The sequence below is a fragment of the Aethalodelphis obliquidens genome, unplaced genomic scaffold (genome assembly GCF_003676395.1).
Source record: "Aethalodelphis obliquidens isolate GAN/ISIS:26980383/991018 unplaced genomic scaffold, ASM367639v1 scaffold2, whole genome shotgun sequence".
Lineage (NCBI taxonomy): Eukaryota > Metazoa > Chordata > Mammalia > Artiodactyla > Delphinidae > Aethalodelphis > Aethalodelphis obliquidens.
This window is the reverse complement of record NW_020837946.1, coordinates 70,936,307-70,948,530: the sequence shown is the minus strand read 5'-3', so window position 1 is coordinate 70,948,530 and position 12,224 is coordinate 70,936,307. Positions and strand designations below refer to the sequence as shown.

Below are 12,224 nucleotides of genomic sequence, written 5' to 3'. Positions count from 1 at the left end.
AAAAAAAACAACAACACTTGAAACAAACAATGAAACAATTCCTAAAGAAATCCTCTTTTTATGGCGGATTTTAGGCAATCAAAGGGTTTTCTGGGGTTTAATAAATAACACCATGACGATGGCACCTAACCCAACCGACGTACAAACCGGCCTCTGGGCCCTTCCGTGTTATGGGAACTGGAAGGAAACGCTCAAATGCATGGTTCACGGCAAGTGCAATGTTTAAGACAAGCTTCCTAATAGGAAGCCCACAGCTTGCCAACTGCACTCCAATTTCAATCTCCTACTCCATTGTCCTGGGTTTAAACCTCTTCTACTCCATCTACCCACACAGCTGGTGCTGGGCTCACGCATTTCCTTCCCCGGAGCATCTCTTGAATCTGTCCAGTTCCTTGCTCTTCTGACAGTATCTCAGTTTCGGCATGGAAAGGGTCCAGGAAGTATGGGGAGGGCATCTCTGCCCTGAAACCAATCTAAAGTTGAGCAGCTTTTCTCTTGAGATGTATCGACATTTTCCAGCTACACAAATTCAGGTTTGTCCTGTCCAGTGACTCCGATTCAGATTTGATTGTTTTTTCCTTACTTAGATTACTCTGTAGCAGGAAGGGATGCTGTGTGGGGCTGAATCAAGTCCCGTTCATGGCTGAACGATGCAGAGAAGCTGGATTCTTAATATGACTTTCCAAACCAATAAGCAAGGAATTTCTGACGTTTGCAGTATGCAGCATGTGCATTGTACTTGAAAGGACAGAACAAAGTGAAAAGTGTGTTCTCTCCTCCTTGGCCATCTCTGCATGAATACTTGCATTTTTGTCCCAGATCATCTGAGATTTGGTGTTTATCTCTTGACAATCTGACAGCACTTAACAAAGCCCGTGGCTTCCTATCAATTGATTTCTATAATCAACTAAAAAGTTAAGTATGTTTTAAAATATGCCCTTGTCCTGTCTCAGAACCTCTTCTCTTTCCCTGCCCTAGCATTGTCCTTGACTTTGAGCCTTCTTTATTCTCCTGCAGCTTCTGAACCTGGATAATCACCACCTCCACAGGCCCGTGGGACCCCTCTTGCTAAATCTTTTTACATGTTCTCTTCTCTTTTCTTTCTAATCTCCCAAAATCGTCACTCCAAGTTCCACGAGGCATACAATACTTTCTCACATGCAGGAAAAATTAAACCTGGTTTAATCTGCTCCACCGGGCTCTAGTTTTGTCAGGATTCAAATTGCCTGTCACCAACCCCTGTGTGAAGTAGATTAACCCTTCCAGACTGTTCTCGCCACTCTGCCACTCTCATTCCCTCCCCACCTCCCCTTTCGTCCATCACATTTAGCGGTAGATCTTCTGACCTCTGCAGAAAATCTTCTCTCTTTCAAAGTTCTTCACTGTGTCTCTGTATCTTACCAGTGAATTTTTAAACTGAGTTGAAAACATTTTTCTTCCTTTTAGCTTTTAGTCTATTCCTCCATCATTTTTGTCTTTATTTAACTGGAAAGTATCTAACAGACATTCAGACATTGCTGGTGTAAAACTCATTATTTACAGCAGCTCTGTTAACACCTTATAGACTGTGCTGAAAATATACCATCTCAGTCACCAGGGAGTCTTGCTACAGAAGACCATGTTATGGCAAGAAACAATAAGACAGAACATTGTTAAACTTCCCTCAACATGCCTTCGTGTGGAAGCCCTGGGGGATATGATTCAAAGACTGGGTCACCAAAACAAAAGCAGAAAACAACTCAGCTAACAACCAAACAACCCTGGAAATGACGTGAGGTTATTGAAAGCAGAAGTGTTTACACTGAGCTATCCATCTTATCTGCTTTGAGAATATACTCACTTAAGAAAAATATGTATTTACTTAAGTGGGAGATAGAAGTGAAAACACAACCAAGAGACTTCCCTGGTGATCCAGTGGTTAAGACTCTGCACTCCCAATGCAGGGCGCCCAGGTTCTATCCCTGGTCAGGGAACTAGATCCCGTATGCCGCGTACTAGAGCCTGTGTGCCGCAACTGGAACTCCTGCACATGGCAATGAAGATCCAGCATGCCGCAACTAAGACCCGGTGCAGCCAAATAAATAAATAAATATTTAAAAAAAAGAAAGAAAGAAAAAGAAAACACAACCAAATCCAACTCTTAATGGTAGATATATTGTTAGTCCTTGTACTTGTTTGCTAAGGCTGCCATCACAAAGTACTACAAACTGAGTGGCTTAAACAGAAATGTGTTATCTCACAGATCTGGAGGTTACAAGTCAAAATTCAAGGTGTCGGCTGGGTTGGCTCCTTGGAGGCCTGTGAGGGAAGGATCTGTTCCAGGCCCCTTTCCTTGGCTTGTAGATGGCTGTCTTCTCCTTGTGTCTCTTCATATCATCTACTCTCTATGCGTATTTCTGTGTCCAAATTTTCCCTTCTTAGGTGGACATCAGTCATATTAAATTAGGGCCCACACTAATCACCTCATTGTAATTTGACTACATCTGAAAAGACCCTGTCTCCAAATGAGGCCTCATTCTGAGGTATTTGGGGGGTTATGAATTCAACATCTTAATTTTGAGGGGGACACAATTCAACTCATAACAGTCCCATGCTTCTTATTCAGCTACGTAATTCACAGAGCCCAGAGTAAAATGAAAATGTAGGGCCCTGGAGGGGACAGCGAAGTCCAGTCAATCTTCACTTCCCGTGGGCCTGTGAGGGGTTGCAACCTCCGTGGCAGAAAGCTCTGGGAACACACTCAGTACCTGGACTGGAGACAGGTGATAGGTCCCCACTCAGTCCCCACGGAACATGCATTGGTGCTGCCAACCCGGTGGGGACAGCAGCCTTGTCCTGCACCCAGATACCACTGGCCGTCCACTCCCAGGCCCTGGGCCTCCAGTTTCCCAGCCCCAAGGCAACCTGGTTGCCATGGTGGACGGAGCACAGGAGTATGGACGGGGAGGCTGAAAACCCACCCAAGGAAAATGGGGAGGTGACGTGAGGAGGGACTGAGATTTACTGGAGGCTTTAATCTCTTGGTCTGTGCTCCATTGTCCCACAAGATTTCATACCCAAAGAACAAATTCAGAAATAAAAATTACTAAGGGGCTTCCCTGGTGGCGCAGTGGTTGAGAGTCCGCCTGCCTATGCAGGGGACACGGGTTTGTGCCCCGGTCCGGGAAGATCCCACATGCCGCGGAGCGGCTGGGCCCGTGAGCCATGGCCGCTGAGCCTGCGTGTCTGGAGCCTGTGCTCCGCAACGGGAGAGGCCACAACAGTGAGAGGCCCGTATACCAAAAAAAAAAAAGAAAAAATTACTAAGAATTCCAAGATCCCAAACCACAGAGCATTCAACCCCAAGGGCAAGGCCCTGCTGAGCATGGAGCCCTACGAGACAGTTCTGGTCACACGCCCATAAAGACTGCCCTGTTAACTGGCCAAGGCTAACACTGTGGAAAAAAGACCTTGGCAAACCACAGAGCACTTCTTTTAGGGCAGAACTGCTTGAGGTTGAGAGTATCTGCCTTAGTTTCTCCATCTGCACAATGGGCTTAATTAATTATAGTGCTGTCCTCATAGGATCTTGATAAGGACTACCTCAGTCACTACGACCCCTTTATAAATGTTTGTAAGAGAAAAACAGATCTTAACTTTGGACATGGGTAGTGAAAAATAGCAGCAAAATAAGACCAATGTTTATAGTTAAATAATTACTTTGAATTTCCTGTTTATATTTTCATAACCGAAAAGGAAATTTCTCAAGAGCATGATGCAAAAAGCCAGAAATAATGAAATTTTTTCATGAGCATATTTCTTTGGAACTGTTGTAGTCTAGAAAGTATAGTCAATTAGAAAGTCACGTGGCCCCACATGAAAGCAGAAAACTCTTGTCTGTTTTGTTCAGCTCTGTATCACAGAACCCAGTTTAGAAGAATTCTCATAAAATTCCTCCATTTTTTTTGAATGACTTTATAAAATATTCTACCCTAAGTGACTCACTGTAGTGTTTATAAGGTGTTCTTGGGTTTGTTTCTTTTATGAACTGTAATATTTCTTTTCACTCTGATCAATTAAAAAATATAATTTATGTTCCTAGCTTCGTTTTGGAACATCTCCTAAAAGGCTTTCAAGGATAATTTCTAAAAGAAGATGGAGACAAGGGTCTATAAATGTCTCAAATACATTACTTCGATAGATTATATGAAGATTCATCACATAGGGATGAGTTCAGAAGAGGCAGAACAAAGAATTGTTTCTTCAGAAACCCTGATATAAATAAGCAAACTCTTAGCTCAAGGAAGGGAAGCTGAGGGGACAACGAAACTCTGTGTGGCTCAAACTTTCTGGTAATTGGCGTGGAACCCACATGGTGTAGTATCAGTTACTGTGACAACCAATAATAGGAAAAGAGGTTAGGAGCTAATGAGGAAGAGTAAAAAGGACCAGAAAAATTGGAAGTCTATGCTGACTCTCAAAGGCTCGTGAGGAAAGAAGCCAGTCAGAGAAAATGGGATGAGAAAAGTATAAAGTGGAAGAGTTTCTGAAAGATGATGAACGGAGATGGAAGAAACAGAGTCCGAGGGTTGGAGTGATTGACGGCCAGGCAGGGCAGCTAAACCAGGAGCTGATCATGCTTTTACTTAAATTCCAAATCCCCAGATTAGGAGAATGGCTCATTGCCCAGGGATATATAAATTGCCTAGAAAAAAATCAATGGCTTTGCACATTTCGGCTTTGTGAAAATATTTACTCCTACATGTGGAAGCACAGGTTTGGAAAAGGAGGAGTTGAAGAGAGCAAGAAGCTGGCCTCCTGTTCCTCCTGTCACAAGATCAAGTCACATGCTCCCAGCAAACAGCGGGATAAGAATGAGCTATTTTAGCAGGTCGCAAGGCTACACAGGGGTCCTCTGCATTAGTGCTCGTGGATCCGGTTCACATCCCTACTCTACAAGCTCCTGTAGGTGCAAGTTACTCAACCTGTCTTCACCTGTGAAGGAAGGGTATGCACTAACAGCACCCAGCTGGCTGTGGTGAGGGGCATTTTGACCTTTGTATTAGAAATGGGAGCTAAGGGGAAAATCTCAGGGTCACGACTCCTTCCCACTGCTGCCTCCAGGGGGTGGCTCTCACCACCCTCTTTCAGAAACCTCTCCTTCGTGGCACCCTCTCTTCATTGCTCCATACCGAGCGCACCGCCCTGAACCTCTTCCTCACATTCACTACGTGACTCCAGCGAACACTCCATTGGCCTCCCCACCCCAAGGCCTTTCACTCCCAACACTCTGGCCTGGTGTTTTCTTCAGTGCAGGCTGTGGCCCATTAATGCATCATGAAGTCAAAATAGAGTGGAACATTACAAAGCAAACTAGAGTAGAACAGAGTAGAAAAGTAGCAGCACATCGTATCAGGTAAGGGTGTTTTTTAATGAAACTTTTGTTGCAGACGTATATGAGGTCCCTTGCTATAGCAACTCGAGGTAGGAGAGAGGCTGCAGACATGCCATGTACAGTGCTGTGCACAGGGAAGTAATTGTTACAGGGTTGTCAACACGTCAAAATGGTCTGGACTGGCCAGAGGAAGAGGGCACCGTGGTGATACTGAAACAAAAGGACAATCCTTGGGTAAGTACTATTATTAGTTCCCTTTTTACATATGAGGAAACTGAGGCACAGAGAGCTTAAGTAACTTGCCCAAGGTCACACAGCTGATAAATGGTAGAGCCAGGATTTGAGCCCAGACAATCTGGTTCCAGGGCCCATGAACTTAACTACTATATGACACTGTATCTACTGATTTTTTAATACAAATTTATGGGTAAATGACTGAAAAGTCAGCACAATACTATCCATCATCTGCCTCTCAAGGCTGGGATGCATATAATAAATAAGAGATCAATCAGTAACACATATCAAAGAAATTTTCAGAAGATAAACACTATATGTATAATCTGCCTTGTATTACTACCTATCCCTTATTAGTGGATGTGAAACTGACATAGGTGCATATTTTCTCCTGGTTGCTCTGGGGATGCCAATCATGGCTAAGAGTAAGTTAATGTAGTCCAGTGAACACAGGGGCAAACGTAGGAGCCCAAACACAGCTAAAAAACACTGCTGTATTTCAGCTTCTACATCTGAAAAATGGATGGCTGGACTAGACAATGTCTCAGGTCCCTTCTAACGCTAAGATTTTGTTTTTCCATCTTTGGACAAACCGGAAAAACCTGATTTTAAACCCATCTAGATTATACTTGAAATTCCACTGATGTGAGTGCTTGGAGTCAAGGAGGGGAGCCTGTGTGAGGACTGGAGCAGTCAATGTCACACAGTCTCTGTGCTCTTCAGAAATTAGGAGCAGCATTTTCACATCTGAAGAATCTCTATGCCAACTATGTCAAATGCCTTCAGATTTGCAAACTGTCACCTGGAGTGGACAGGAGGTAGTGGATGATTCTAACGTCATAGTGTCCTTGACTATTAAAAAGAAGGCACTGATTAGCAACTACCTCAGCCGGGATTTGGATCTGCTACATATAGAAGCGATTAGCCCATCCGTGCTAATCCTGGCTCAGAGGAACACCAGCGCATTCTCTCTGTGTGGCTAGGTTCCAGCTTCTGTCCTCCCGGCTGCTGCCCTCTTCTAGATAGACATTTAGTGCCCAGGCAAGACCCACATTTTAAAATGTAAAGAAATAAGCGTGGCACAGCGACTGTTTGTGAAGACAGTCACAGGGGGTCACAGGCGCCTCTGCAGGAGCATTTTTATTGAAATGACAAAGGAGGTAAGAGGCCTCTGACCTTCGGCCACTTTAGAATAAGAATTGCTCAACCTGGCCCCGGTAAAGCCTCCTAGGAATGCTAGAGAATACAGTCCAGAGAAGATTACCTCCAAAATGTACACATAATATGTTGAGAGGGGAAAAAAATAAACACAGACATTGGTGACATGTTTTACTCCTTCTGTCCAAGCTCATCCCCAAAGGCTGAGAGTATGGAGGCTGCCTGGAGGCTTCTCCTGGTTTATTTAGCTTCTCCCAACCTCTTTCCTCCCTTCACACGTGGGCTTGCACTTTTGCACGCTGGCTCCTTTGCCTCAGAGGCAGCCCATACAGTTATTTACGAAAACGGTGATCTCTCTTTCTGTCTCTGTCCATAGCCCTTTATGAATTTTATGTACAGTAGGTGCTCGATAAATGTTTGATCCATTGATCCCGTGTACACGTGTATATGGCCATGGTAACTCCGCAGGAACTCTCCACTCGCCGGCCTGCCGCGCGCCTTGCAAAGGATCCCATTTTACCCTCAGTGGTCCTATGTCTGTCACAGGCCCCATTTTTCAAAGGGGAGAAACTGAAGAGCAAAGAGGGTAACTTGCTCCAGCTCACAAGTTCATTGGGGCCACAGGGGCTCCTCTTCCCTATCTGGTCTGAGAAGCGTTAACAGAGAAGATTGTTTTCTTTCCCGAAGGGGCAGAGAGGAGAAGCCAGGCTGGGGCCACTCCGCAGGTGGCAGCGTACACCCAGAGCGCTTGCTTTGGGAGGGGACAAAATGGGACATCTTTTTGCCGTCATGTATCCCAGAGATGGTCCTCCCAAATACACCGCTCTAGGAAAGTTTACATTCGAAACATCTCCTACCCTCCTACGTGCAGCTTGTGCCGGGCCGCAGCCGAGTCAAACCGCCTGCGAGCCGAGGCCCCGCCCCACGCCGCGCCCCCGACCGAAGCCTGGAGGAAGCGGGGCGGGGGAGGGGGTGCAGGGCCTGTCCCGGTGCAGGACTAGCCCATCCGCAGGGCTTTCTCCGGACGGCAGAGACGCGGGCCACCGTATAATCCTGGCCACCCTCGCCCGCCCCAGCTTCGCCCCTTCCTCCTCTTGCCCACCCCCGCCCCCGACGTGCCCATCTGGTCCCTCTGGGCCGGGGGACACTCACCCTGCCACTCGAGAAGCCGCTCGGGGGTGAGTGCCACCGCCGCGCCCTCGGCGGAGCCCGCCGGCACCGCCAGCAGCAGCGGCAGCAGCGGTGGCAGCAGCGACAGCAGCGCCATCGCTAACCACTGGGCTCGCCGGACACTGCGCCCGCCGGACACTGCGCCCGGCCCTGCGGTGGGCGAGGCGGGACCGCAGCCTCCTCCGCGCTCCACCCCTCCCCCAGGCCTCGCCACCCCTGCGTCCCGGAGATCCACTCCGTCACCGTCACCCCTGTCGCCACAGTGTGCGGACACTCGGGGTTATGGGCTGGAAGGCGGAAAAGTCCAGGAGATTTTCCCCGCCCTACCCACTCCGGCTTGGAGCGGGAGGGAGCAAGAGGGGGTGGACCATCTGCCCATCCCAGAAATTCCTGCCTTTGGGGTGGGGAGAGAGGAGGGGTGAGGCTGCCCCGTGCACGCGCCTCCTGCTTCCAGCCTTCTCTCTCCTTCTTGCGGAGGCCAAATAGGAGTTGGGGGTGAGCGAGTTGAGAATCTCTGGGACGGGAAATCTGACATCTGGGTTTGCAAGCCACCCGGATTATGGTAAACGCTGCGGGTTTGGCAGCAGGCAGCTTAGAGGAAACCGAGCTGCTCCGTGGACCCAGGCGCGCTGGGAGCGCTCTGGACCTCCTCTCCCCTGGAATGTGGAGCCCAGAGATCCCTGGGGGTGCGCCGGGGTCTCCACCCTCCTCACTCCAGAGTACGCTGAAGCTTCTTCCATTGTTGAGCTCCTTTCCCATTTAAAAACTACCTCCCCCTTCCATCTCCTTGGATCCTCCTAACCCAGCAAAATAGCTGGGTTATCCTGTGTTACAGCTGTTACCGCGTTGTCCCACTTTATACCTAGAAAACCGGTCCAGAAAGGCAAAGTGATTTGCTCTAAGAAGAGGTTACTCCTTAACTTGGCAAAAGTTCCTCCCTAAACTAGGAAGCCCTGACTAGAATGTAGTCTTTCTAAGGGTAGTCGTTCAAATAACTGGCGGAACACTAGAAACCTTCAATATTTATGAGAACAGGCTAATGTAAGATCTTTCCTAAATAGTCATTAAACAAAACATTGCTTATGACGCTAGTCATTAAAACATAAGAGGAGGGAAGAAAGCAAAAGGGAGCTTTAAAAAAATAACAGGAAGGTGATGGGGTCTTGGAGAACCTTGCCTTTCTCAGCTGCCTGTTGGCCAAGACCAAACCAATAGTTTTGAGTAACACTGTCAGTTTTAGACTGAATTGTGTCCCACCAGCTCCCCAATCATATGTGGAAGTCCTAACCCCTCAAATGTAGTTGTATTTGGATATAGGAATTTTAGGAGTTAATCAAGTTTAAATGAAGTCTTGAATGTGGGGTCCTAGATAAGGTCGGCTTTATAAGAAGAGGAAGAGAGAGATCTCTCCATACAGGCACTAAGGAATGGAGGACACAACAAGAATGTAACCATCTGCAAGGCAGGTAGAGAGACCTCATCAAAAACCAAAACCTTCAGGAACTTGATCTTGGACTTTCTAGCCTCCAAAACTGTGAGAAATACATTTCTGTTGTTTAAACCACCCTGTCTCTGATATTTTGTTGAGTCAGCCCAACCAGACTAATAAAACTGTCTTAGCCTGGTTCTCCAGAAAGCAGAGCCTGGGTTGAGATCTCTGGCAGAGAGTGGGATTGAAGATCAGAGTGAAATAAGGAAGCAAGGACAGCTACTGCCTTGGCCACTGTCGTAGCAACATGCGCTCAGTCCTGCAGGAGCCTCAGAAGGTCTCAGAACTGTCTGTCCTGGGGAGAAGAGGAAAGGGGGAAACATTTATCCTTAGGCTGACCGTCTCTGCTAGTGAAGGTGGTCCTAGGGTTATTAACTCCTCTGCACACTTCCATAGCAGTGGTAAGCTCCAAGCTTGGTCCCGTGCCTTGGCAACCGGAAAGCCCTGTGGCAGGCAGCAACAGGTGCATGGCATGGCCAGAGGTGAGGTGCTGTCACGTTGCCCCAGAGGGAACCTGTGCAGGGCTGGCTGCTGCAGAGGTGGCTGGAGTAAGAGGTGTGGCTGAGAGAATGTGAAAACTTCCAAAGTGTGCCCTGAGTCAACAGCATATTATTACATATAGAAGTCAGTATCCCTGCCTGAAACATGCAGAAAAAGATGCTTTCAGCATAAGAGACTATATAGACCTCAGTCATGAAGTACTTATAAATCTCTCCTGTGACTCAGCACTACATCATGTGTCATGGGAATTACCCCAAAGTACAGATGGTTCAGCCCTGTCTGAGTGGGCTGGCATCTATTGAGGCAGCTGAGCGCGATCCAAGTGGCATAATTAAGTAGGAAAGTGCAGCCTTGATATTAATCTTTGGTGAGGTGCAGTGCAGTGAACGTAAAAGTGGGAGAGGCCACGAGGGGCTAGAGTGATTGCGCAGGGCTAGATGTGTTCAGATGGGGTGAAGGGTATTTAGGAGGAAGAGGCTGTTCTAGGATGGGAGGAAGTCGTGAGAGAAAATACGAAGTCTGGAGTGAGAAACGCTTGCACGGGAGAGAGTGAGTAGGCGGGCCTGGCTGAAGCAACGGGTGGCTACTGGGCAGCCTGGCAAACGAGCTCAGTCACTGGGACACAGGACTGCCTCCCACTGGCTGTGGGATCCCAGTGAGACATCCACCTGCTATGGGCTTCAGTTGTATCCTCTCTCTAATGGGGGGAAAAAGCCTTCCCTGACCCAGAGCAGATGATATTCCAAAGTAGCAGGGCTATGAATATGAACAGGATAAAGAGGAGAAACCAGCCATATTTCACCTTCAAAGCAATTAGCGTAATGAAGAATGGTGATGACAGCTTCCTGACACCAAATTTCCTATTCAATGATTAGAAGATTCCAGAAGGGCTCGTTTTCATCTCTTTGAGGTGGAAATCTGTGGCAAAATCTTTTACACCTTCAAGAAAATGATCCTTCCCCATACCCGGGTCTTGCGCCTGTTTCAGATTCGGGAGGTAGGGTAGTGCGATGGTGAAAGTAGGTGCTTTGCTACTTACCAGCCGGTTAGTCTCCTTAGCCTCAGTTTCCTTCCGTGTAAGATGCAGATGGTACTATTTGCTTCTGTATTAAATGCGATAAGATTGTGCAGTGCTTGGGACAGAGTCTAGCATATTTTCAATGTCCTTTCATGGGAGCTGTGAGGGTGTGGGGAGGAAGCAGGGCAGCAATGAGCAAAGGGGAGCTCAGGAGCGAGCTCTGCAGACCTCTGTCCTGCTGAAATGATGTCTCCTGCCCCCTGCGGCCCGGAACACCTGCACCTGCAGGCCTTGTACATCTTCCATCATTTTGAATTAGAATTACTTCTTTATCTATAGCTCTCACCTGAATGTAGTTTCCTTGAGGAACCCACTACATTTTCCTTCTCTTTGATTCTCCAGGGCAGCACAGTTCCTGGCACTTAGTAAATTCTCCAAAAGTCTCTGCTGAGTGAGTGAATGAAGGAGGGAAGGAAGGAAGGAGGCGGACAGGAATAGAGTGTATGGAGTCATTTGAAACTCTAGAAAAATATTAGAAACCTGAATGATGTTGAATGAAAATGGTGAAGAAGATTCAGGATTTAAAACTTACTTAATGTGTGGGTTATGGTGAGGGTCAAGATTAACAAATGTATTTCGAGCACTGTAGGAATCAGAGTCGCCGCAAGAAAGGGTGAGACCCTGATTTATAGTGGTTTATAGTGAAACACTATTTACAAAGTTATGGGCAGAGTGAAGGGAACCAAAACAGGAAGGGAAAGACCTAAGTTCTAGCCAGTGCTGGAAGCTGTCATGACTGTATCGGGGCCTGAAGGAACCTGGGAGGGAGCAGTTATAGGGACCTCATGAGAGCTGTACCTCTGTGACAGGGGCCATCTGGCAGGACAGGAGAAGAGCAATTGTTACCAAACTGGAGCCTGTCAGGGGGGAAGCTGAGAAAATGAAGAGCCTGTCCCTTCTTCTCCTGCCCTCTGATCTCTTCCAATTGGCTGACCCAGCCGGTAGTCAGTGGTCCAGGAGTCCACAGAAGTCAGCTTTCCAGAACACAGTGCAGGGTGGTGAACTACGGACAGTGAGTCTGGAGAGACAGACAGTGACTATGAACGTGAGCATGTTCTGTCCATCTCAGTACTGGTGTGGAGGATGCAGCAGAGAGCAGGGTGTGATGAGTCCTTGACCATGATCACAGAGTTCTGAGTCTGGGGGAGAAACAAATAGGTAAACAAGCAATTACAATAACAAACGAATATCATAACAACTACAATGCATGTCATGATATG

At 47.4% G+C, this 12,224-nt stretch overlaps 1 protein-coding gene across 3 annotated transcripts in view; it reads right to left on the bottom strand.

Moving 5' to 3' along the window:
* PLA2R1 (phospholipase A2 receptor 1) overlaps window positions 1-8,287 on the bottom strand; it is a 115,816-nt gene extending 107,529 nt beyond the window's left edge. For 2 of the 3 annotated variants that reach the window (XM_027130282.1, XM_027130286.1), the window contains exon 1: window positions 7,919-8,284. In XM_027130282.1, coding sequence (XP_026986083.1) covers window positions 7,919-8,033 — 115 coding nt within the window. In that variant the 5' untranslated portion in view covers window positions 8,034-8,284. Of the gene's footprint in view, window positions 1-7,918 lie in introns of all 3 variants that reach the window. The other variant, XM_027130295.1, reaches the window with a different exon arrangement.
* Window positions 8,288-12,224: the final 3,937 nt, after the last annotated feature.